Here is a 26725-nt window from a genome sequence, read left to right on the forward strand (position 1 = left end):
GAATTGCTGCAACACACTGCGGCTGTAACCACTGCAAGGTCACCGTTCCAAGTGGATGAGGGAGGAAAGGGCAAGACCCACGGGTATGTTGTTACTTTCTAAAGCAAAGGCAGAGAGGAAGAATAAAAAGAAGAATTAGAGCAGTCCACTTACTGTTAAGGCAAGGTGGCTGGTATAGCCTATGAAGTCACCCAATAAATGCTATAAATACACACAGAGGGAAACTGGCTCCCTACTAGGCAACTGTTAAGCAAACCACAGGATATTTTTGAAGCCGCCATCCAAAAATACAAAGAAAAGTGTGACAAGCCTCCTCGTAAACCAAAAATGGAACGGATGAGCATTTTGGTTCTGCCGTGATTTAGGGCTCCAGCGGGCAGGTCCTCCCTGAAAAAGAATTACCGCTTTGCGCCGGCTCTTCTGGAAGCTCAGAAATTCTTCTGTGGTCAGCAGCATCTTCATGCTTGGTTGAAAGGAAAAACAAGGACTGATGTCTCAATACTTAGCGGAACTTCTGGCAAGGCTGCAGGTTGGATTCCGTGTGCTTCTGACTGCTTCATGATCCCCAGCAATGCAAAGCAGCTGTAAAACTCTTGCAGTCAGCTGCATAAACCAGAGTTACAGCTGCTTTGCATCACCGGACTGGTGCAAAACAACCATAGCACGTCTACATTCTGCATTTGTGCATGGCTTTTGCAACACAGCAGTCCACCTGGCGTGCATGGAACAGCCACGGTTGGACTAGGCTGCCCAGAGAAGCTGTGGTGCCCCATCCCTGGAGGTTCAAGGCCAGGTTGGATGGGGCCCTGGGCAGCCTGAGGAGCCCTGTTCACAGCATGGGATGGGACTGGGTGGGCTTTGAGATCCCTTCCTACCCAACCGTTCTGTGATTCTACAACCCGGACCTGGCTGCAGTGTATCAATGAATCACAGCTCCAGTGGTGCAAGCACTGCCTAAATACAAGCTGGGCCTTTGGCAGTTGTGGGGTTTGTACAGAATTGTGGAGATTGTCTTTTCTCCTGCTCTTTTTCACCAGCAATATGAACACACTACGCACAATGTGCCGTATCTTTTTATCTCCTGAATTTTTTTGCGAGCTTTCCCGTTTTTCCGAAGTTTCCGATGGTTTCATCCGGCACACCGAGACAACAGCGCACATCTTAAGGCGCCTGAAAGTCCGGAGGGCTCCGCGCAGCCCCAGCCCCCTCGCAGCCCGGGGGCGGTGCAAGCAGGGCCGGGGCGGCCGCCGTGCCCCGTGCCGCCGGGGGGGCCCGGCCCGTGGTCTTTGGGGGGCGGATGCTGAGGAGCTGAGCCCGCAGCGGAGGGGCGTTCTGAACCGCTTTTCTTTTTCTTTCTTTCTTTTGCCTCTCTTTTCCCAATCTGGCCAACTTTTCTAACTTTTTTTTTTTTCTTCTGCACTCTTTTTTCTTTTCCCCATCGGAGAAGCCACGCCGTGGAAAGACGGGGTGGCGGTGGAGGAGGGAGAAACCCCTCCCCTTCCCCTCCCCCGTGGCTCCTTCCTCGGAAAAGCCACACTTGGGGGGTTTCCTCTCTTCTCTCCCCCCTCCCCGCCGCTCCCAGCGGCCGAGCAGCGCCCGCCGGGCACCTCCCGGCCCGGTAAGGCGCGCCTCGGCCTCGGGCCGGCGTTGAGGGTGAGGGCGGGGGGATGCACGGCGCGGGGCCGCCTCGGTTTCGCTTCGGGGCGGGAGAGCGGCGGGGGAGGGCCGGGCAGCGCGGCTGTCGCCCCGGCGCCGAGCGCTCGCTCGCACCGGCGGCAGCGCGACCCTTCGCCGGGAGATGCGGAGAGTAAGCGGGGCTCGGGGGAGGGGAAGAGACGGGGCTTTTTGCTTCTGGCTCGAAGAAGCCCGGAGGCAGCCGGGGCCGGGAGAGGGGCGTGCGGTCCGACGGAGAGCGGGACGAGCGGCTCTCCGCGCTTCTTCGCCTGCCGCAGCGCCGCGTTCCGCGCAGGGCTCGGCTATGCGGGGTCGGGCGGACGGCCCCGCACCTGCGCTCCTCCGCACACGCCGCCGGTGCTGCCCCGCTCGGCGCTCCCGCAGGGTCTGCTCTTCGCCTCTTCCCAGCTGTGGTGCCCTTTTGGAGAGGTTTTGTGCAAGCTCAGCCTGTGCTCCACTTAGGACTTCTCCCTCCCCCCGCTTCGTTTTTTTTTCTAAATTTATTTTTATTTTTTATTTATTTAATTTAAGCTTGGAAACGGGATCTGAACGAACCCTGAAGGTAACTGAGAGGAACTCGAGAATGTTAAATTTGTGTCTGTAGCTTTTTTTTTTTTTTGTCCTTTGGTATGAGGGAAGGATGGGGATGAGGCTCAACCATTGCTTTGGGAAGTCTGGGGTAAAGAGTACATCTGCAGGCTGTGCTCTACCTGTAACTCTCCAGGTCGGGGCTGTGTGGTCCCGACAGCAGAGTTTGCACTCTGAGAATGTCAGTGCAAAACCCAGCCACATGCTGACCGTGCTTAATTCTGCAAAACGGGGTGGGATGAGAAGCAGCTGCAGCTTCCTGATGCTTCGTTTGGTGGTGACCGGGCGGGCCCTCGTGGGGCCGTGCAGCCCTGTTTCATTCTCCACGCAGCCATCGCACAGCCCGTGGAGTTTCAGCAGACTGCAGCCATGTGCTTGAGATGATGCTCGTGCCCAGGCTGCACTGAGCCACAGGTAACTGCCAATGGGTGTAAGGGATCACAGGGGCACTGTGGGCTGGTGCAGCCCCCCCGGCCTCTGTTTGGAGAGGGCTGAGTTAGTTTTCAGATGACAGCTTTGAATAGCAGCTGGTGCCTCTGTCTGTAATCCAGTTGGAATGCCTCTGGAGCTGGTGGGCAGTCTGTGCAATGGTAGATTCCTCACTGCTGTCACTAATGCTGTGGTTGTGTTGCTGAAAAACAAACAGGAGAGGTTTCTTCCCTGGCTTCTCCTTCTCTCTGTCCCTGCTGGAGTTTCATTCTTCTTTCTTCGATTCAGCAAGGTGCTCCAATAGGGCATCCATTGGCCTCAAACGGAGGCTGATTGGAATGGAGCTGGCCATGCCTCAAAGCCCGTGGTGTGGTTCAGTGGGAGTTTGGGTGGTCATAGGGGGTGGTGGGTTTTGTAAAGGAGATGTTAGGTGTGTGTGATGTTGGAGGCATGGTGTGTTTGTTGCAAAGAAGGCAACTAATTGTTACTTTAATTACATCCCTGCTGGTGTGTACTGAGAAGCAGGAACTGAAGACAGGCGTGATACCAGCTTACCCCCTGACACTGTCTGGCCTTCTGTTTGGCATCCATGCATGCCCTCCATCCCCATTGAGGCACTCATCAGCTGAACGTTTTGCTGGCCTTGGCCTCAGTGCCTTTACCCAAGCAGGTCAGTGGTGCTTGGGGCAGCAGGACTCAGTGGCTTTGCATTAGGGAATGAGCAGTCAGAATGAGCCAGGTGAAGTTCATTTCCCCTCTAACCAAGTGCAAGATTTCATGTTAAGATGGAGAAGCGAGGTGTTGAATGCCCTATATTTTAGCCCCTGGAATCTCAGGCTGGGCTCAGCAGTTAGTAATAGTACAGCAATATCGACTCAGCTTTAGTAAAAAGGCTAAATGCTGGTTTCCGTGTTGTCTTTGGAGCCCTTAGAGCTGCCCCTTATTTTCGTCCTCTTCAGTGGAGAAATGAAAAGGCCTGTGTGCACTTCACAGGAAATGAATGTCTGATACACGCTCGCAGGCTGCTCATTTCCAAGAACCGCTCTCAAGGTATTTTGATAATGCACATTCTCTCTGCCTTCTCCCTTCCTGCTCCCCTTGTGCTCTCTGTGCTGCTGTGTTCACAGATGTGTGTGAGCCCAAGGTGGGCTGTGCTGGTAGTGGGGCTGTGGGAGCTGTGGGAGCTCGGCGTTGGCCCTTGCCTGAGAGGTCACAGGCAAAGCCACACGGAGCTGGCAGCGCTCAGCTGCCTTTGTCTGAGCACCCCCTGCAAATGCTGAAGGAAAGCGTTGATTTGGGTAACAGTCCTTGTGGCTCTGCAGCTCAGCAATGGTGTGTGTCTGCTTCCTTACTTCCTTGGGAGCAAACTTGGGCTAAGGGAGGTCTGTGCCTTTGGCTGGGCTCCCTTTAGCTGTGTGTAAAGGTGGAGCAGTTTTTAAAGGCAATGCTTAATATGAATGTTAAAACAAGCCCTTTGCTGCTGGATTCCTCTGCTGGAGCGTGGAGGGGTGGGTGCTTTACAGAGATGGAGCAGAGAAGTTTGAGAAAGAAGAGAAATGAGCGCTCTCAGATCAGCTCTCTCACTTTCCCCAGCAGCATTTTAACATGTGTGTGATTGGAGTTTTTCCCTTTTATGAGTTTTAAAATTACTTACTTTTCAATCTCGGTTACCTTTGAACTTCCTCTCTTCTTGTTTTATGAAAGAGCATAATAAAAGCAGCCTGATTATAGGGGTGTTCCTGCTGCACCCCCTGCGTCTCTGCTCCATCTGAAAACTTGCAGCTGGCTTCCTACCACCTATCCTCAGGCCCATCCCCGTTGTCTCAATTCTGTCTTTGTATTTCAGGTGTGCCAGGTGGTGGCATTGCCATCACCTTCCCACCCTGAGTATGGTCCACTGCACCCCACTGACTTCTCACTGTTTCAATTTTCCACATCTCTTCTGATCACTTCCCGCAGCCCTGCAGGTAAAATAGCTTTAAGTACTGCACACAGAAGGAAGAAAGCCAAAACTCAGCTTGCTTGCTTAGCTCCTCAGCGGCTCCTTCACCCCCCTTGCTGGTGGCATCCTGGTGAGCTGAAGGATGGATTCCCCCAGAGGCTTTCTGATTTTGACAAACTGAAAACACCATTTGTTTTCGTTCTGTTTATCTTGGCTACCTGCTGTCCCGCTTTCATGACAGCCATCCTCATGGAAATTTGTTCCCCACTGACACTAATTCATATTCCTTTATATTTGGCTCCGCCAACGCTAGTGTTTCATCCTTGCAAGCTGTAGAGGTTCGGGCAGGCACTGCCATTGCTGCATTTTTGTACAGTGCCTCTAACTGTGGCCACTGCTTGTAGGGTCATCATGCTCTGTTCCTTTAAGCTTTCTTAAATTGCTTCTAATGGCTCAAGTCTTTTCTTGCCCACTTCTGACTCTCAGGACTAGTTTCTTTATTTGTTGGAAATTTGCATTGCTGTGTGGCTCTGCTCTGTACCCCTCATTCCTGCTGCCAACAGCACAGGGATGGATTTGGGTCCTTCGCATCTGCTGGGGCCTGAGAGCAAAGAGAGCAACCCTCCCCTGCCCCCTCAAACCTGTGGTGCCGAGCCAGTTTTTCCCGTGGATGCTGTTCATTTCCAAGGGTTGGTGTCTTCCCTGACTTCCTTTCCTGTTGAATGTGATGGTTTTTGATGAGAGGCAGCTGGCATTGTGGGGATCACTGACAGCTGTCGTGTCTCAGCATTTACTCGTGTCTCTGACAGGGTGCTGGAACAGCCCAAACCAGTCAGTTCAGCCCAGCATGGTTGGAAGAAGCCTTCCCAACCAGTGTCCTGTTGGGCAGAGGTATGCAGCAGCATATCTATGTCCCTCAGCTTCAGAAGGACAGCCTGAACTACGGCTTTGAAGCCGGGCGCACTGATTTCCTGTTTCTAACAATTTTTATATTTGAATTCTCTTTTTGCCAGTGCTGTGGAGGGGGAAAGCCTCAGAGCCCAAACCCAGTCCCACATGGGTCAGCCGGTCGGGTGCAAGACAGGGTTATGGTTTGATGCGGGGCTGAGACTGCTGGGAAAAGGCTGTTTGGTTTGGAAGGAGTTGTTCTGAGTTCACAGAGTGTTTCAGAGGTGTGAGGAAGGGACCATGAAAGCCACGTTTCTTCCAGCTGTTTCAGTTAGGCGAGCAAAAGCAATTAGCTTTCCCTATGAACTGCCACCATCATTATTTATTTTTTTGAGCAAGCATGCATGCAGGCTGTCCTGCCCTGGGGAATACTTGGAGTACATCGAACTATCCCATGGGTTTTCTCCTGTGTAAGAGCCTTTCAGCCCGTATCAGCAGAGCATCACATTGAAGCAGAAGGCATGTCATAGAAAAGTGCATAAGAAACACAAAAACAAAGCAACAAATCCATGGGGAGGTGGAATTATTTGTGGGTTTTGGTGTATGCTCTCCAACCCGAACGTTATCACTGGGGTTTGATAAGAGCAGTCCTTCTGGAAGATCTGTAGAAGGGTTTCCAAAGCTCTGCATGCACTCCATCTATACGTGGAAACAGGAAATGTCACAGCATGTGTAGTGCTGTGCTGGTTGTATAGGGAAACATGGTTTTGGTTTGGTGTGAGTTTGTGTGTGTCACATTCTTTTTATCTGCGTATTCCTTCGTGTCAGACACAGTGTCACTCTTGCACCAGGCTCTAATTTATGGCCATGGCATAAAAGATAGCAGGAGCTGCAGTTTCCCCATGGCCACACTGTGTGGGAGGAGCTGTGATTGACATTGGGATGGCCCCGGGCACCCTTCTTGTACCAGGGGTTGCGGTGAGGATTGGCTGCATGCTTTCAGATGGGTTGCTCTAACTGTTGTGCCTTCTGTTGAGTGCAAGCTTGAGATTGCTAATACAAATCCTAAAGCTTTTTCCTGTTGCCATCATCTCTTCACACTTGGTTTTTATGGGTTCTGCTTCCTAAAGATGATGACAGTGGTAAGGTCTTTGCATTTGTCCTTAGGACATCTGTGAGCTGTCTGGTAGTTAAACACATTGTGGCTTTGGTTGCAGCAATAATAATAATGTTTCTGTTGCTATCTGAAGTGCTGTATAAACCCTTCTACGGTCATACAGAGTAAGGAGGTTGAGGTGGAGCAACCATCTCCAGATTTGTTGCATTTCACACCCATATTACAGCCAACTAAAGGGCTCAGTCATCTGTTTGATGGGCATCTCTTTCTTTCCAAAGGATGGATGCACTCTCAGGGAAAGCTTTGCAAAAACTCATCATTGCTGCATCAAAGCTCCTGACTTGGGACCAATTGCAGGCCTGACATCTAGCAGCTCTTCCCTATGGATGGTAAATTTCAAGAGGTAAGTGAGCCCTTCAAGAAAGAAAAGTGTGGGAATGAGTCCTTTCCAAGTGCTTGAAGCCACCATTGAGCATGCCAGCTGTATCCAGCCCCAGGGCTGGCTTACACAGCAGCTGTACACAGCTTCCTGCTTCACCGTCTCCATACATGAAATGTGTGGCTTTGCCTGGATAGTGAGTCAGGAAGAAGGCAGAATGCCCTGTGTCAAGAGCACTTGTTTTGAAAAGCTCTTGAACTTGCAGCAGATTGGAAGGCCTGGGAAACTTGTCCAGCCTTTCAACCAGTGGGACACCGGTGTTTTGGAGATGTTGCTTTGGCTGTAAGTGCTGTTCTTATAGTATGGGGGCAGCAATGTTCTTGGGCTTTTGGGTGCTGTTTGGCAGTGGGGAAAGAAAACAAATCTTGGTATGGCAAATCAGATGAACCTTAAAAGTGATACTAATAAGTATTTGTAGTGGGCTAACAGTACCCTGCCAGCCAGTCATCTGTGGAGCTGGGACACTGAAGCTAAACAAACTCATGCTGTCTGAAGATATGACCCACGTGTAGACTTCAAACCAAGTCAGTGCGCTATGAGGGTGCTATTTTTGCACTTACTTTGAATTTGAAATGATGACACAGTCTCGGTTCTTAGTCAGCCAGACTTCTAGTAGCAGTGGATTTTTCTTAAAGGACTTGGGAGAGTGACTCAAGGTTGAAAAGTGGGACAAACAGTTGTTTTCCTGTTTTGTCAAACAGTGTCTACAGCCTTAAACAAGTCATACAATCACAGAATCGTTTGAGTTAGAAGGGAACTCTTAAAGGCTATCTGATCCAACTCCCTGCAGTGAACAGGGACACCTACAGTTACATCAGGGTGTTCCAGCCTCACTTATCATCTATTTATTTGTTGTTTTTATAGTTGTCTGAAAATGAAAGACATCTGCCTGCTTCCGTTTTCCTGTTGGGATTTATTGTCCTATCTAGACCTAAAGCTTTGATTTGTACCCAAGAGAAGTTGCCTTTTGGGAGGGGTGGCTGCTGGTGGGAGTGGGGCTCCTTCTTGGTCCCATCACAGCTGAAGCCTTTGAAGGCTCTTAGCAGGAGTGCTACCTTTTTCCCCCTTTTCTTAACTAATGTAAAATGCTCTATAGCTTTCTTAGCCATCGGAGAGGAAAAGGAAAGGGTCGGAGATGTTGCAGCTTCTTGTGGTGCCTGCAATGCTAAGACTTTGGTGGTGACAGATTGCCCTAATGGCTGCACGTGTTGCCTTGCTTGTGTACTGCTCGCCAAATCAGATTCCCCTAAGATTTATTCTGACTGGTTGAACCCTCCGAGAGCCTTTCAGCTGGCTTTTTTTTGTTGTTGTTTGTTTGTTTTTAATGGAAAAGAAAAAACCCAGCTTGATTAACACCTTCCTCCCCCTCCCACCTTTTTCAGGGTGGAATTTCCCTCCCACAGCAACACGTGGCTTGAGAGCAGGATCAGCGGTGTTCATAGCAGTGCCAGGGATGTTGTGGTCTGCAAATCACAGGGTAGAAAACAGAGTGCCACTGAAGAGGCTTCCCAGGCTTGGACAGGGCATATGGAGGCCAGACAGGGTGTATGGCCCTGCAATAGAGAGATGCCTGACAGTGGCATTATTGATACCACTGCTGAGTATTGCAAGAGGAATGAGGAGAGAAAAGATGACCCCAGGCAGCGTGCTGCTGGGCACCTCTGGGTCCCTGTGTTCCCTAGTGAGCCAGTGGCCACAGTGGGGCCCACTGGGGAAGGGGCATAGGCTGCTGGACCACAGCCTTGGGACTGCTCCGAGCATGGCTGTGCTGCCAGCGACTGTGACTGGGTTAATGGAGTGTGTCAAGGGACCGAGGGCAGGGCTTGGCGGTGAGCGACTGACTTGTCAGGCCTGGGGAAGTGGTATGTGACAGCTCCGCTTCTCACACAGAGCGAGCCTCTGGCTCGGGGCTGTGGTTTCTATGTTTATGTATATATATATACTTACACACACACAGAGAAAACGTATTTTTTTAATAATTGAAGTGACTTGGATGGATGGCTGATGGCAACACTGGGTACAGGGCTCTGTTTTCCAAAAGCAGACAGTCTGGTGTCAACATGAGGCCCAGGAGATGAGCGGGGTTGAGACAGCGAGGGAGGGCACCTGCCTGAATCATAGAATCATAGTCACAGAATGGTGTGGGCTGGAAGGAACCTCAAATCCTACCCGGCTCCAACCCCTCCTGTGGGCAGGGCTGTCACCCACCAGGTCTTGCTGCCCTGGGCCCCATCCAACTTGGACTTGAGTGCCTCCAGTGGTGGAGAAAAGGCAGCACGGGAGCTGAGGACGGTGGCTGGGAGAGGGCAGCAGCACCCGCAAACAGTAGGGAGATATCCCTGCAGCACAAGCAGAGTGGATGGTCCTGAGCAGAAATGCTCCTAGGGCATCATCAGAGTCTGGTGTCAGCACAGGTGCTCTCATTTGTGGCAGCTCTGAAGCTGATGGAGATGCATTTCATAGAATCATAGAATTATTAGGTTGGAAAGTCCAATAAAACCATTGAGTCCAACCACAAGCCCATGTCTGTGACTGCTCTAGACCACGTACCTCAGTGTGACATCTTTCCCTTTCTTGAACACCTCCAGAGACAGTGATTCAACCACATCCCTGGACAGCCTGTTCCAATTACTGCTTCTGAGAAGAAATTGTTCCTAATGTCCAACTGGAACCTCCCCTGGTGCAATTTGAGGCCATTCCATCTTGTCCTATCGCTGTTTCCCAGGAGAAGAGGCCAACCTCCCCTTTGCTACAACCTCCTTTCAGGTCACTTTGAAGAGTGAGGTCTCCCCTGAACCTCCTCTTCTCCAGACTGAGCAACCCCAATCCCCTCAGCTACTCCCCATCAGACTTGTGCTACAGACCCTTTACAGCTCCACTGCTATTCTCTGGACATGCTCTGGGGCATCGGTGTCTTGTAGTGAGGAGCTCAAAACTGAACACAGCACTTGAGGTGTGGACCTGGATTTCTTGCAGATTGGATCTTGGAGCATCCTGATATAAGGGAATGGTTCCTGGGCTTTGGTAGGAAGGGCTTGTTCCGTCTGTTGTTGCTTATGGATCATGCTGTCTGTTCTATCTGAGGGGTTACTGAATGCCAAAATGAAAGATACCCTCTTGCTTGGGGAATTCTTCTCAGTTGGGAACTCATTTCCTCTTGCCAGACTCAAGGCCACTCTGAAAAGCCCCTGGCCACCCAAAAGAGGGAAATCACAAAGTAATGAGATCTGCTAGATACAAGCCAGCCTAAAGGATGTGCTGAGAAGCCCCTAGATGTGAAATGTATGAACCCAATGGATGCAGTACTGTAACCTGGTCCCTTGCACTGGTGTGGCCCAGCTGGAGTCTCTCCTGCTTGTATTTGCTTGGTGTATCTACAGCTGTGGGTTGGTGGCACACCACGGCTTTCCTCCCTGTGAAATGTTCTCACTTGCTCAGTGTGAGGATGTAGGGGTTTGCCTCACTCTGCTTCTCTCCTGCAGGCTGGAGGTGACAGAGAGAGCATGGTAAATGCAGCGTCTCCCTGGGATCCATGGGCTCTTTGAGAGATGATCAGAGGGAGGCCAGATGATCTGCAAAACACACGCGCCACTGTTGCTTGTCTGCAAAGGCAGCATCGGAGCGTTCTCCCCAGCCCCGCACCGCCCGGCTTGCCTGATCGCTTCCGAATGTTTCGCAGTTGCGAGTGGGAGGTCCTGGAGCGATCCCTTAACATCCTCCAGGCCAGTGACTTCTACTGGGGCCCGCTGTCCGTCGGGGAGGCCCATGCCAAGCTGCAGCGGGAGCCCGTCGGCACCTACCTGGTGCGGGACAGCTCGCAGGGGAATTGCTTGTTCAGCCTGAGCGTGCGGATGCCGGCTGGGCCCGTCAGCCTGCGCATCTCTTTCCAAGAGGGCTATTTCCGTCTGAAGAACTGGTTTTCGGACTGCGTGGTCCGGCTGCTGGAGCTGGTGGTGGCGGGGACCCGCAACAATCCCTTGCACTTTGATGAGATGGGGGGAACTCCTCTGGTCTTTTCTGAGCCCTTGTGCCGGAGCCGCCGGACTGTGCCCACGCTGCGAGAACTGTGCCAGCGGCACCTGCCCGATCCCACTGCTGCCATGCGGACGTGCCCACGGGAGGCGGCAGTGTCACCCCTGGATGGGAGCGTGGTCCCCAACCCCTCTACAGCCAGCACTAGGAGATGATGCCGGGTGTGTGGAGGCGAAGGGATGCGCATGGCCACGCTGGAGGGGCAGGGCTGACTGCTCAGAGGGGCAAGGTGCCTGCACCCACTGGCTGCAAAAGCTGTGTCTTCAAACATGCACAATATGCCTGAGCTTCCCCCATATGGCTGGGGTGAAGCCAAGCCTGAAGAGCAGCTCTTCCCACCCCCAAGTCCTGCTCTTGGCTCCAGTCATGACTAATAAGCTTGAGAACAGGGCGAGCTGCCTGTCCTGCCAGGTCAGCCCCACTACCCAAAGTGCCTAAGCTAGTTTATGCTGCCAGTGTGCCTTCATGAAGCCGCTTGGCCCCACAGTGCTGCATCCCGAGTATCGGTGGGCATGGGCCACAAGCTAACTGGAGGCCACATGTTAACAGGAGACCACGTGGCTGTGCCTGAGCACAAATGCAAAACCTGCCCCTTCAGAGATCAGCACTTTTGGGGAAAAAACATTGCAGCCGTGTACAATACGTGCAGCTTGAGTGGCTTCTGCATTGCTTTATTTGAACAGGTTTTTGGGAGTGCAGATGAGTTACTTTATACTACGGGCATTGTGCTCCTTGGAGGCAGGTCTGAGGTCGGTTCTGCCCTGCAGGGTGTGAGCAGACCCAGTCCAGAGCCTCTTGTCCTCATCTGATAGTATGCTGCTGCCATCTATGGGTGTTTTGTCTTGCCTCAAGAAGAGGCAAAGAATTTTTTATACAACTTCTAAATTTTAATAAACATGTTTTTATACTTATTTTTAAAAGCCAACAGATACACAGTGATGTTTTCTTTCCCTTGCATTGCTGGAAACCCCATTAATCTACTGCAGAGGCATGGTAATCAAACTGCACCTGAACAAGGGAATTTCTTTTGAAGAGCAGATGCAGTACATAAAGGAATGGTCCTAGCTGGGAACAGTAGGTGTAGTTCACCTTGCAATGAAATAAGAATTTTATGAACATAAGATAATTCCTGAAAATGTAGGGGTAAAATTTTTAGAAGCATTTTTAGTGTCTTCAGACCTGAACTGAGTGTTTGAAGGAAACACTGGTGTTTTGAGATCCTAGAGCATGGCACAGCATCAGTGAGCTGTAACTGCAAGGAGTGTGTGGGACAGAGACGGATTTAATAGGACTAGGAAAAATCTTAGCATTGTTGATTTATTTTAGGGTTCAGGTGGGTTTGATATCCTTGAAAACACACAACTAAAAGCAGCTACGTGGAAGGAGTTCAGTGTGTTTGGATACTGTAAAAGAGAACACCTGAATGGGATCAGGAAGGAATTGGCTTCCACAAGCATGCTGTGTGAGCAGACTGCTGTGCTCACTCTGCCTTTCCCCTTCAGACCTGCACAGGGAAAAAATACCAAATGCAGAAAGATGTGACCCTGAATTTGCTCTCTTGGCTTTAGGTGTCTTATCTGAGGAACCACTATGTGCAGCCAGAGCAGAGAGAGATACGGTGCATTATTCATGGCAGGAGCTCTTTGGACGCTGAATTAATCTCAAGAGACTTCTGCCGTGCTGCTGGCAGTGAGGTCCTGCCCTCCTCCCGAAGCTCTGCCTTGTGATCCAAGGCTGCTGAATTAGTGCTGTGGGGGGATCCATCCCCTTGCCAGCCTGAGGGAGGGATGGGGCAGTCTGGTGGCACTACAGCTGTGGGTGAGGGAGTGATTATCTCACTGTACTGGCTGCTCATTAGACCCCGTTTAGAATATTAAATCTAGTTTGGGGCTCTCTGTTGCAACAAAAATATCGCAAATTGGAGTGAGCTCAGAGGTATGACCCCAAGATGCTCAGGGCTGCAGCACTGCCCTGTGAGAAGAGGCTGAGGGAGCTGGGTTTGTTCAGACTGGGGAGTAGATGGCTTTGGAGGACCTACGAGCAACTTGCCTATACCTGTGAGGGGGTCAGCAAGGAGTGATGCTCGCCACAGCATTGCCTGGTGGGAGAAGGAGACACAAGGATGGAAACAAGTCCAGGCTGGATAGGATGGGGGAATCCATTTGAGGGCAGGTTGCCCAGAGAAGCTGCACAGTCTACATGCTTGGAAGTCTTCAAGACCCAACTAGATGCACTCTTGTTACCTCTGCCCACCCTGCCAGCCCCTTGGGTGGCTTTGGGCAATGCGCTGGCTTTCAGGGGAAGTCCTGGTGGGTCAGATTAGTGTGTTCCCCTCCCTCTGCCCACCCAGGGGTTGAAGCCATGTCTCCTGCCCTTCTCCTCACTCCTTTCATATTTGGGGCGTGTTAGCTGCCTTCCCTCCCTCCCTTCCTAAACTGGGGGTAGTGGGAAAGCGTTTGGCTCATTTCTTCACCATTTACAGCCGAGCACAGAAATGCTTCTGTTTTATGGCAGCAGTTATAACTCGCTGAGGGAAGAGCTTTCTGACTGGATCGCGCTGACCTGGTGATGAACTGCTCTCATTTGGCCTGAAATGAGCATCTTGGGCTGCGTGGCCGAGGGCTGCGGAACAGCCGCGTTTGTGGCCAGGGCTGTGCTTGAGGAAAATCACACCAAGGGAGGAAGATGTAGTCTGGGTTTTAATAAAATCTACTTTATTGTGTTCTTTTTTTTTTTTTTTTTTTAATTGCGCAGCAAGTACTTGTCTGTGTCTTACAAGTAAGTCAATTCCATGCAGGGCTGTAGCAAATTGATTTGAGATCTGAGGATGAAAAGCAGTGAATGACTGCCAAGTATTGTTACATTATGAAAGTTTAAAGCACATTATGATGCCTACCCTCATTATCCCAGAGGAGAGGGCACGTCTTGAATCAGGACTGGTGCGAGAAAAGAAACCAATTTGGGAAGAACAAGAATGTGAGAAATGCATCAGATGTGGCCAGCTTTACAGAGGGGGCCAGAAGCCCTTCTCCTTGTACTCTGGATGCAAAAAAAGGTACACAGAGTAAAATCAGAAGAGTTTACATCCGAGGAGTGACTGCTGGTGACATCCATGGGCTCCCAGCAGTGGGTGGGATATGTTGGCTGCAGCCACCCTGCCCCTGAGCCACACAGAGCAGCACATCGTGGCCCACATCCAAGCGCTGCGTTTGGTGGCTCCTAAAGGAGCTTATAAAGAAATTACAAACTTCCTCACAACCCCACAAGCACCGTTCAGGGACTAGAAGAAAATGGTTTGCATTTTTATACGCTATGTTACACATTTCTCCAGCTGACTCGTTTCAGTTTGCTGAGGAAGCTTACACAGCCCTGCAGATGGTTTCCTTCAACCATTCATCCTCACAGCCCGAATGGAGAGGTCTGGCCCCTTTGCCAGGTTGCCCGGGGCTGGATCAGTCCCAGTGGGAAGCTGCTCCTCATCTGCTGCCTGCCAGCACTGCTCTGGGGTCGCAAGGGTTAATTTCCCAAAATCCTCTGCTGAAACTTGTTAATGATTTCCATATGTACCCCTGTGTGCATGCAGGAGGGGCCCCACGGCCAGCAGCTCTTGTAATAACACTTGATTACCTCTGACATAAGGGTCTGTATTGCATTAGGGCTCTGCCTCAGAGCATCAAAATTCACCCAAACACATAAGTTTTGTGCAAACATGTTTAAAAAAATGCATTAACATTTCAGCATATTCACTGTCTGGAAATGAGCGCTCCTATGCAGGCAAGCTTCAGAACAAAACCTCCTGCATACCCACAGCAGTGCCTTGGTTAGGGCTCTTGCCCTGACATCCTGCATAAAATATGTAAGTCCATCATTATCATAGAATCATGGAATTAAAGTTTGAGCTGGAAGAGACCATTAAAGTCCATCTGGTCCAACCCCCCTGCAATGAACAGAATCACCCACAGCTCGATCAGGGTGCTCAGAGCTCCTCCAGCCTGGCCTTGGATGTCTCCAGGGACAGGGATCTACCAACTCTCTGGGCAGCCTTTGCCAGTGCCTTATCCCCTGATGGTAAAACACTTCTTCCAGTGTAAACCTCCCCTTGTTTAGTTTGAAACCATATCTCTGTGTCTTATCACAACAGACTCTGCTGAAGTGTCTTTTCCCTGGTCTCTTATAGCCCTCCTTTAGACACTGACCTTTAAACGTGCTAGAAGTCTCAATTTGCAAGGATACCTTGGTTAGGGGAATCTGACTATTTTGTCTGAGCTCATTTTGCAGCAATCCCTTAGACGTTTGGCATTTGCAAAGTGCTGTGCACGGCGGAGCTTTCTGCCATTGCCTGGCACAAAGGCAGGGCTGCAGAGGGCAGACAGCCATCAAAGGGAGAGCAGGTGTCAAAGGAGACCGGCAGCATCCCCAGCTGCCTCCCTGCAGAGCTGCCAGGTCCCAGCGTGCTCTCTGCTCCTGTGATCTCAGCTGGGGCAGCAGCACTGCCATTTTGATGCAGGCAGAGCAGAGCACTTCCAACTGCCTCCCCGTAGTGGCTGGCTCTGTTGGCTTGGACTTCTGATCAGGGAGGTCTGAGCCAGAGGTCTGCAAAGCATAAGTGACATGGAGTAGGAGGCTGAATGTGTTTTCTTAAAAAAAAAACCAAAAACAAAAAAAACAAAAACAAGGAAGCAGCCAATCAGATACTCGAGTGTGAGTGTGAAACAAAAGGAGGTATTTGTTCACGTGATGTCTGATAGTGACAGGACAGGACAAGGGGGAATCACTTTAAACTGAAAGAGGGGAGGTTTAAGTTAGATACTGGGAGGCGAGTTTTTACACAGGCTGCCCAGAGAGCTGTGGGTGCCCCACCCCTGGAGATTCAAGGCCGGGTTGGATGGGGCCCTGGGCAGCCTGAGCTGTGGGGTGGCTGCCCTGCACACAGCACGGGGTGGGACTGGGTGGGCTTTGAGGTCTCTTCCAACCCCACCATTCTGTGAATCTGTGATTCTGTGATTCTCTGGGTAGGAAGGTCAGAAGCAGAGGACAACCTCAGACCCAAGTGACAGCTGGAACAGCTCTGCCCAGTGCACAGACTGGGTTAGAAAGGAGCTTCAAATATGTTGTGCAGTGAGGAAGAAGAAAATACCACACAGCAGTGGCAGCCTCTTAGATCTGCATCCCACTCTGAGCAAACAGTTAAAGGAAGATCGGTGTCGCTCCTGGGCAACTCCTCTGCATTGCCACTCTTGCTGGCAGAGTTGCAGACCTTCCAGCTGCTCCCAGATGCCACTGAAATCAGTGACCAGATTGCTGTTTGCCTCAGAAGATTTTGGATGAGACCCCCTCATTTTGTGAGGCTGGTGTGAGCAAACACGGGTTTTCTGCAGTAAACGTAATCACAACAAACCATGCTCCCACTGGCTTGTGCATCAAATCACGCTGGGGGAATTGCTGGCATTCGGCATGATTAGCCTAAGTGTAGATGCCTTCCAGCTCATAAACAATAGCCTCAAGGACTGGAAAGGATCACAAACAAAGCACTTACAGACAAGACAGTGTTTTCAGAAGTGACTTGAGAGCTTATGTCCATTGGGGGTTTGTCTTTTAAAAATAAACCAGAAGTAAACAAATTGAGAAAGACGTCTGTGAAGAATCTAAGAGAATGAAAGCAAGGATGTGCTACTTCAAAATGGAAAAATGAAAGTGGGGAAAAGCTTCAGGCAAGGCTGGCAATTCCATTTAAGATGCTTAAGACAATGTGCCCACAGCCTTGAGAATGGTTAGGCTTTGGAAATGTCACCTGTCTGGGCAGATGTGGAGATACACGGAAGGTGGGAGGAAGGATATGGGCTGCATCCAACTTGCTTCCAGTTGGTCAGCAGGGAGAAGTCTTTGCTCCAGTTCACAGGAGGAAAAAATATCCCCTGGAAAGCACTAAAAGCAGAGAAATAGTGAGGCAACATGTATTTGTTAAGTTTTATGGGGACTCAATCTGCAAGGGGCATTCCCTGTGCTGTAAGTTAGTGACAAACAGCTGCAAATTTCAGGCAGAAAACAGTTCGTTTATGTAAACCATATTTTTTTGTATCTCATTTTTATTGATTTTTTAAAACTCTCATTTCTTTATAGTAATATTTTTAATCTTGGGCCAAATTATTTGGATTTTCATCTGTTTTCTCTCCTGGTCCTGGTGCAATCCATTATCAAGTGCCCTGCTTCACACCCAAGAACTTCTGCAGTGGCTGCATTCTTAGATGTGATAGAGTTTCTTGCTTGTTTGGATGCCACAAGAATGGTTTCATCGATTGTTATGGAGTACTGGGTTGGGTGGAGAAGGACTGGGGGCTTCTCTGGACCTTGGACTGCAAAGAGCTCTCCAAGACATTGGGATGGGATCGCTTGCTGCTCTTAGACACTGTGCAGGGGATGGGCCAGCTATAAAGGCAGTTCTAATGTGTGTGCTGAAATACCTAAAATAAGCCATGCAAACAAATCAGTCGTATGCTATCCAGATGGGACTGTTCAAATCCAATAATAGCAGTAAAGTGCTCCTGAACTCTGCAGAGAGAGAGATTATAGAAAGATCAGGTATAATTATAGTGCCTTATTATTACCATTCTCATCATTCTTTCTAACAAAGATTTTCAATAGGATGAAACAACTTCTTGCAGAAGAACATAATGTGTTTGCTGGCATTTTTTTCATTTTTCCTTCCAAGGCTACACAAGTCAGGCCCTGTAAATGGTATTAATAAATACCATAATGATCTTGGATTGTATCATCTTTCAGACAATGCCCTCTTTAGTATCCCTCTTTGGCCCTGACCACAGCAGACACTTCTCCTGAAATTTCTCTGTTGCTACCACTAACAAAACACCTACAAAAATACTCACCTGCTGCTCTCATCCTTGTTTTGATACATTCACTTTCAAGCAGGATGGAGAAGCATCTTTAAAATATTAGTGGTTGCTACTGGTTTGTCTGTCTGTATACTGCTCTGTAGCTGAAGTAATGTAGGTGGAATCACTTAGAAGATATTTTTTACTTCAGACAAGGTTACAGAGCTGCAGGTGCGTATCTATGAGCAGCTGGGACCACAGAGAGAAGGAAGATGGCCTCTAGCATTTTGTCAGCAGTATCTCCTCCCTGAGTGCTGCAGGATCCTGAAAGCTTTACCCTCAGCTAGTGGCTGATGGTGTGGTGTAGCAATGCTCTGTAACTGAGTGCGGACTTCCCGGGGAGGGGATTTCTCACAGGAGGGAAGTCCCAGACCCACTCCACCTCTGCGGCTTCCCACTGCGCCACTGAGTGTATGGATGGTAAAACTTCTGGTGATACATCACACTTAACCTGCAGCACTCCCTGCCCTGCCAACCTCATCCCACCCCTGGATTGATGAACACCATCCATGCACCGAGCTCAGCTTGGACAGATGGTGGTGCACCACAGCCCCCTGCTCAGCCACCATCTCCCTGGGCAGCTTTGCTCTTTCTGCTGCCTGGAGGTCCCAGGGCAGCCAGGAGGAGCGGGCAGGGTGGTTTGAACAGATGCAGCAGGTTTTTTGGCGGGGAAACTTGTTTCAGGAAGGAGGGAGGGAAGGGGCGGTTTGCTGAGGTGGATCTTTCTCTTTTCTCCACCTCTCCCCAAGCACCTCAGCAGAGCCTTGCTCTTAGCTCAATGAAAGTAGGGCAGAGCCTAACCACATTTCAAGCTGTCTGCGTTTTTGGATTCTGGGTAATTGTGATCTCTTATCTGTTCCTAGAAAAGATTTAAACAACTTATAAACCACAGCTGGGCAGAGATAATAAAGGAAACAGTGGCAGGGTGGGGAAGTCTCTCCCCAGCAGAAGCAGAGTGGGGAGGGGGCAGTGGGAGAAGTCATGGGCCCAGCCACAGTGCAGAGGCTCCCACATGACTGCTGGGGCCATGGGGGGCCGAGGGGACTGGCTCAGGCAAACCAAAGCCACAGGTGCTAGTACTGGGCTTTACAGAAAATGTGTGTGTGTGTGAACATATCTGCAAATACATACGTAAAGAGCAAATGGAAATATATTTAGCCATAGAAGGAGTCTGAGCCCTGCTACGGTATCCATGTACATAGCTCCATGCACATGTTCGCGTTGATAGCATTTCTCCACACAGACAGGACTTTCACATTTATTCAGATTTATTTATTATCCTATGCAGCCGCACTCCTTCCACTAGAGGGGCTGAGGTGGGCTCAGAGCCAGCCTCCAACCTCCAAGTACACAGAGAGGTTCATAACTTCCTTTTCAGACTTCCCCTGCCACATGCTTGATGCTTCACCTGGCCATGAGGTTGTTCTCTGCTCTGCCTTTTTCTCCTCAGACAGACAGCTTGCTGTGCCTGCTGGGGAAAAGCTCTGTCAGCAATTACGCTTTTATGCTTTTAAGCTGTATTCTCATCACCTGTCTCCAACTGAATGCAGAAATTTTGAGAAGGGTTTAAAAAAACCTTGATGATGATCCTCTTGCATTAGGCCAAATCTGTGTCCTGTAGTCCTGTCAGCTCAGGATGTTGATGGTGGATGGGAATCTGGATTGGGGTGTGGGGAAAAATTGAGAATGAAAAACAATTCTATGTTGGCAAAAGTCCTAGCAAAGAGATGGTCCTTCCAACAAATGCTCTTGCCAGAATGGTTTATTTAGTTTGGATAGCCAGACTAGGGTCTGGTGGCTTAAAGATGTTTTTCTACCCTAGCAGAGTTTGCTAGAACAGCTGCATTAGCCTGTGTATTCTACACAGTTCACAATAAAAGCAAAGCTGAGGAATTAACAGAAAAGAAAGCCATCTTCATTTGCCAGTGAGATACTTAGCTACTTAATCCTTCCCCAGCCATCCTCCCAGCAGCTGGTGGAGGCCAATGCAAATGCCAAGCCAATGCAGAGTGTGACTGCATGCACGTTTGCTACTGGGTGGCTGCTGGCTCAGAGGTGGTGTTGAATGCTGCAGGTCCCTTGGTTGGAAAGCTGCCAGATGCTGAGCAGCAAGAATGGGGCCCTAGCTAAGCAAAAAAAAAAAAAAAGAAAAAGAAAAAGAAAAAAAAAGGAGAGAGAAAGAAAGACATTAAAAGACATTGGAACTAGATGATCTTTGAGATCCCTTCCAACCCAAGCCATTCTATGATTCTCTGATTCTCAAAGGAAGGGAAGAAAAGAAAAATGAAGGAGCTGGGGGGAATGATGTTGGCTAGGCACAGGGGAGCACAGAGACTTCATGGAAGAGAATAAGCTTGGAGTGTGGTGCAGCTGCAGGCACACCACGGGGCATGGCAAGGTACCTGACAGCAAGCAGAAGCTGCAGCTTGCCAAGGCCTGGGGAGCCGGGCCTGGCACAGCCAACTGGCTCAGCCATAAGGGCCACCTGGTGAGGTGGTGGTTGGCAGGGACAAGTCTTGTGGCCATTGGCTGCTCCATCACCTTGCTCTACATGACCCACCCTGTGCCTGCCCCATGGCATCACCGATAGCGCTTGGTAGCGTTTTGATTCAGGTGGAAAGTATGTAAGAAGCTTTCCCAGGAAAAATCAGAGTACAGATCATCTCTGTTTTCTCACCTAGCGCCCAGCTGGGGGCCCAACTTGCTGTCAGAAGGCCTCTGGAGGTTGAGAAATCTCATTCATAATAAAACTTCTCCCCCACCAGTGCTGGCAAGAGTTTCCAACGTGCCCACAGCGTAGGAGGGACGGCTTCTGAGTGCGACTGACAAACCGTGCCAGGGCGAAATGAGTTTTGGCTCCCACACCTCACCCCGTGTGCCATGGGGCTGCCACCCCCAGGGCCACTCCGGTCACACGGGCTGGGACAGCAGCAAGAGCCACGTGTGGGGAATTGAGGGCTCCCAAGGCTGCTGTGATGAGGGAGGGAGGTGAGAAGAGAAGGCGGCGGGACGGGGTTGGCTTCATAGCGCTGCAGCTGTGCCGGAGCCCCGGGTAAAATGTTTTCCTTTCCTGCATCCCGCCGTCTGCTCACCTTCGCCTCACGGGCGAACCGCTACGGTGATAACTGCAGCGTGCCGAATAAACGTTGCACTGCGAGTTGCTGGTTACAGTTAATTAGCATTAATTTCGCCTTAAATGAATCCTAGTTGTGCTCGTTTTCTCTGGTGCTGTGGCTGGGAAGCCGCTGAGCAGAGAGCTCGAGATGGGGAGCACCCAGGGCACTGCCGGCACCTCTGTGTGTGGAAGGGACGGGGCAGGACGAGGTGAAACCAGCAGGATATTTGCTTTTTGCACACGCTGCCTTTTCAGCGACCTGCGTGAGGCCGCCGCGGCACCTGCATCCGCGATACCACAGGGCAGGGCGCGGGGCTGAGGGCGGCGCGAGCCGGGGCGACGGCGCCATCTTGTGGGTGAGGGCGTGGGCAGCGGGCAACGGGCAACGGCGCCGCCCTCCAGGGCTTTCCTGCGTGTCTGTGGGCGTGCAGGGAGCTGTGCTGCGTTCGGAGAGGCAGCAGCTGGCCCCGCTGCTCCAATGCAGAGCATTCATCTGCCTCAGAGCGGGTGCGAGCCTGCGAGCAGCGCTTGTGGTCACTCTGATTGTTGTCTCCCGCCCGGGGCGAGGGTTGTGGCATCCAGGCATTCTCTTGCTCACCCGTGTTTCCCACAGCCCGGAGGGCTCTGGGGCTGAGCCAGGTGGAATTTATTTATTTTTTTCCTGGAAGATGTCAAAGGGCTCCTTGGAGGTGAAATCCCGCTCGCCCCCCGGCTTGTCACGCAGGCTACAAAAGGAGGGTTGCGGAGGGGAGCTGTGGGGGAGCGCTGCCAGGTTGAAGCGAGAGCCCCTGCGAGCGCATCAGGCGCCTGGCGATAATTCAGTCCCCAGGAATCTTTCCAGTAAAGCAACAGAAAAAGAGCAGAAGCAGGATGATTTGCGAGGCAGACTCATTTTGTTGGTGAAAGGGAATCATAAAAGCACCCCCTCCTTTCCCTACGGTGGTGTCAACACCTTTCTTTTTCTGGTTTCCCTTCTAGTTGCTGATTGTTCTCTTCCCTGGAGCAGTTCAACTGGTAGAATCTAGCGAGGGCATTGGCAGCTTTTACTTCAGCATCATCCAGCCCTGCTGAGAGGCACTCGACACAGAGCGATGGTAAAATGCTGGCAGAGGTACGGCCCTGCTTGTTCTAGCTCTCCTATCGCTCTTACCACCAGCCAGAGGGAAACTGTAAGCCACAGAGGCCGGGGTTAGAGGAGTCAAAGAGATTGCGAATCCTCGGAGGTGTGTGTCTGCATTGCCGCTGGCTGGGTTTGCGGCGGTGGGGGATTGAGCCAGTCTCTGACAAGGCAGCGAATCCAGAGCTGCCGTGCTGGGGAATGCTCTGAAAAGCTCTCAGGCAGGCGCTGCAGTCAGGCTTGTTGAATTGCTGCAGCTCATCTCTGCGCCAGGCGGTGTTTCTCCTACGGCTGGTTGTGGTGTTAAACACTACGGCAATAAAGAGGCTTTGTTGTGGTCTCTGCAACGTTGCTTTTGCCTTGGCTAGCAGTAGTCTTTTTGTTGGAATAAATACTTTCTCTGAAATAGGCTATGGGGGCATGTGTGGGCACATGTGTGTGCTGCTGCTTGTGGGTATACATTGGACACAGCTGTGAACAGGCAATTCTGGTAGGTTCAGCGCTTGCCCAAACTTGTTGCTCATGAGAGCCAGAATGATGTGTTCTTCCTCACTGTTGGGAATGCTGGCCGCTGTCATGAGCTTTTGAAAGTGCTTGGGTGAATTAATAGATGCTTTTCAGCCACATGCAGAAATTGTTGCTTGCATCTGGCCCAATGCTGTACTTAGTCTCGGGAAATGGTGAACTTTTGGTGCATTAAAGGAGGGACCAAACTTACAGATCCTGACCAATCTGGATTGGGACAAACAGTTCCCTTCTCATGCAGTAGGGACCAGCTCACATGCAGCAGTGTACTGTGTAATGTATGGGTGCAAATCCTACAATGACCCATTCCTTAGAAGCTTTATAATTTTTTTCCTTTGGTACAGTTATCCTGGCTTGTTCCATCTAAGTTTCAGGAGCATCAGTCCTGCTCCAGGTTGGTTACAGAAACACACAATACCCCCACTTTCCCTCATCTTCCTCCCATTTATGTCTCCAGTCCAGAATCCCCAAAACCAATGGAATTGTAATTTAATATTCAAAGATTCAGGCTCCCTTTAGGCTCTTGGGAACAGAATGCTACCCTGTTAGTAGTTGCTGAGTAGTAATTTCAAAGCCATTTCTTTTCAGCAGGCACTACCATAGCAAATTCCAGCAGAGAATGTGTTTCTTGCCTGCCGTGCCAGTAATCCTAGAGCGAAGTCTTACATGTGACCTCTTCTGAAATGCCAAAACTATATATTTCTTAAAATTCCAGACAGCAGTATTTCTAGGACTTGGCATTTAGAGTGGTAACAGGGTTGTTTATAGGAAGAGAAGGGAAAGGACAGAAGGAGGATGTTGACCCAGCAGCCCTACAAACCTACCGCACTTAATCCACTTATCACTCTGAATTCCTGAAGCAGATAAATGCTGATAACAGTTAAAACACATCACTGACAGGAGCAGCACGTTCTGTCCTCTAGAAATACATCATTGCTGGAAATTGCAAAGCTGTGCTACCATGGGGATGAGTGCGATATAAGAGCTCAGGAGGCCCTCACTGTTCAGCAGAATTCTTCCTTAGGAAGGTAGCTATTCCCTCCCTCCCCCAGCTATCTTGAAGATGCAGTTCAGGCCTGAGAAGTGCTGCTGAGCATGGTTGTGACCCCACATCCCCCCAGAGCCACAGCTGCCTGATCTGTGCCTACATATCTGAAATACCAAGTAGGCCCCCAGTGTCTTGTTACCGCTCTTGATTGTCCTTGCTGCTCAGCGTTAAGACCTGTGAGGAGCAATTTGCAGCTGAGACCAGCCCTGTGCAGCTCATATCAGTGTGTCTTGGGGAGAGGAGTTCCTTTTGGCTAATCTGAGCTAAACCTTCCCTGGAGGAGTGCAGCTGCTGCACCAGCCTTGCAAAGCCACACAGAGCCACTTGCTCCTCTCCCCATCTGTCAGGGCTCTCCTCGAGGTACTGGAGCTGTCCCTGGGCTCAGGGGAATAGAGCAGTCACAGCTGTGCACAGCCCCCCTGTGTCAAGACCCCTTCCTCCTAAGAACCTGTCCCAGGTTGAACAAGGGGAAAAATGCTATGAACTGAAGGTTGTTTTGGAGCAAGTCTTGCTCATACAAACTCAACAGACAGGGTGATTTTGAATGTGCACAATCTACAGGCTTATCCAGATCTTAGAAGAGACAGCACAGCCATCCCTCACCCTCACCAGTTTCCACAGTGCAGCACCCAGTGTGAGTGGGAACCCTTGAAGTTACAGCAAAGTGGTTTCTTGTGGTCAGTGCAAATGTCTCTCAAGTCTAAAAGTACTTCTCTAGAGAAAAGCAAAGACCTCTCAGACATCAGGGTTTTTTGAGTCAGACACTGCTCAGCTGTTGCATTGCAGATGTCTTAGCTAAAAACAAGCTTTCATTGAAATCAAAGACTCTTCATGAGTGTAGGCGGCAGGATCCTCCCACAAAGAGAGGGTTTTCTTCTTCAAAGGGCTCTCCTTACATTTCCCTACAATAGATTTTTTTTAAGGTTCGCCTGCAGTGTGAAGCCGATTCAGGGCCAGCATCGTGTGAATCTGAAACATCACAGCTGTTACAGATGAATGCACTGTCTGGTTCTCGCTTCTGCAATACAAGCGCCTTTCTCTGAAGTAACCTAACCTCTGGAGGGAAGTGTTGGGCAGCAGGGAGGACAGCAGGGCTGTTTCTCTGTGCTGACTGCTTGTGCAGGTATTTGTTTTCCATTTCGAAGGCTAAACAGGTGATCTCATGCTGAAGTGGTCGTGTAAAGAATTAGTTTGATAGTGCTCCTCTGCTGTGAACCCACGCACTGTTGGCACTGCACGATAGCCACTTGAGTAAGAGAATTTGAAGTGCCCTTATTCCAAAATCTGGATAGTCAATGGAGTGAGGTAGTCAGGGATAGCTGTTCCAAAACAACTGTATAAACAAATTCCTACAAAATTATTGTAAAAACCCTGATGTGCCACTTTTAAGCTTGTCCATTGCTCTAGAATCAGTTGACTTGTTCAATGAATCTGACTACATTTACCTCAGATGACCTCAAGCTGCATCAATCAAAGCACGTTTTTCTCTGTATTCCAACCTGGGGCTTTGGTCACTACAGAAGGTGACAAAGTTTACTTTAAATGTGTGTGATGTTTTATGGTCATTGGAAGACAAAGCTCTGTGCGTTAAAGAGCTTACAGTCTAATCTTTTGACACCTGCTGATAGATATAACACCGTGACAATAGTACAGAGAAATGAACCACAGTGCAGGGAGGAGTCTGACAGAAAAGCAGAAGAGGTTGCATCTGCCAGGAACAGCTTGCCAAAGGCAGTGTGTGTCTGTCCCGCGTGTCCCTGCACAAACGGGAGGGGATCAAACGCCCTTTCAGATGCAGGAAGACCTCATGAAATACAATTTCTTTTTGCCTTCTGGATCTTCATATCTGGTTGCTTTCTTACAGCCTTTTGACCTTACCATGGGCTCTAATCTAAAAGTCATCTTCCTGTTTCTTCGGTTGCTTCACTATGGAGGTAAAAAAAAAGTTTTTTTTTTTTTCCCTTCTGTTTACTCTCACGTTTGTTCATATTAGAGCATTTCCAGCTGCTATCTTCTGCTAATTTCCAGAGCTCCCCTCTAGGAATTTGCACACTGCTGCTATTTCTGTCTTTTAAGCATTTCAAAGCTCGGAGAGAGAATCCTTAAGAAAGGGGGAACATGGGAGAAGGGTTATATAACCCAAATAAAATGGTTTGGCTTTTTCCCTGGCATGTTCTTCTCAAACTAATGGCTCCTGGGATACTGTAAGAAGATGGATCTCTCCTCTGCTTTTTTACAGCGATACTTTACAATGCCTTGTATAAAAACTGCATTCATGTGTGTTCTGCTGGTAGAGATGACGAGAAGGATGGTGATTTATTTTAGAAAATAAGGCCCAGAAGAGACTACTCAGGTTATCACTCCCACTGTGGCTGCAGGATTTTCTGTTGCCTTCTTTCCATAACATTATATCTAGTGCACACAGGACTGTGCGCTCAAAAAGACCGTGTCCCTTAGGATTTCATTGTATCCTAGTTGCTTTTACAGCCAAGAACCCTTTTCTAATGATGTAACCTAAGCTCTTCCTTACTCTTGGGCTATTGTACTTGGCTATGTCATCTGTAGAGGATTTTCCTTAACTGATATTACTTCCCTGAAGTCTTTACTGGACAGTGGCTGTGCCCTCCTTCTGTCATTCCACCCCTCAATTCTCCTTAGTGGTCTGCATTCAGTAGCATTGTCAGGGATGCCTCTTCCAATGTTGGGCCCCTTCACACAGAGATGGATGCTGCTGTTCTGATGCAGCATTACTGCATGATGACAGGAAAGCAAGTCTGGCTGTGTTCTGGGACCACTTTATTAATGCCTTGTTATGATCCTATTCATAGATGCTGAACCCCAGAGAGTGCCATCAAAATCACGAATGGAAAAGCTCTACTTTACCTCTCTATATTTTTCTCCTTTTATTTTCACGTCTGTGA

The 26725-nt window shown here is 49.8% G+C and overlaps 2 protein-coding genes across 9 annotated transcripts in view; both read left to right on the plus strand.

The window, feature by feature from the left end:
• The first annotated feature begins 6916 nt into the window (after window positions 1-6916).
• LOC116233413 (suppressor of cytokine signaling 1-like) lies at window positions 6917-12016 on the plus strand. The gene is made up of 2 exons (XM_090141523.1): window positions 6917-7041; window positions 10560-12016. Exon 2 carries the CDS (start codon window positions 10626-10628, stop codon window positions 11262-11264), a length of 639 nt encoding a protein of 212 aa, XP_089997649.1. The 5' UTR covers window positions 6917-7041; window positions 10560-10625; the 3' UTR covers window positions 11265-12016.
• The window catches only part of NFAM1 (NFAT activating protein with ITAM motif 1), a 38907-nt gene continuing 19098 nt past the window's right edge, over window positions 6917-26725 (plus strand). For 2 of the 8 annotated variants that reach the window (XM_090141489.1, XM_031600304.2), the window contains exon 1: window positions 25492-25738. In XM_090141489.1, the coding sequence (XP_089997615.1) occupies window positions 25597-25738 (142 nt within the window). In that variant the 5' untranslated portion in view covers window positions 25492-25596. The other 6 variants (XM_090141493.1, XM_090141510.1, XM_090141507.1 and 3 more) reach the window with 6 other exon arrangements.

Source organism: Phasianus colchicus, chromosome 1 (genome assembly GCF_987193195.1).
Source record: "Phasianus colchicus chromosome 1, bPhaCol1.hap1.1, whole genome shotgun sequence".
NCBI lineage: Eukaryota > Metazoa > Chordata > Aves > Galliformes > Phasianidae > Phasianus > Phasianus colchicus.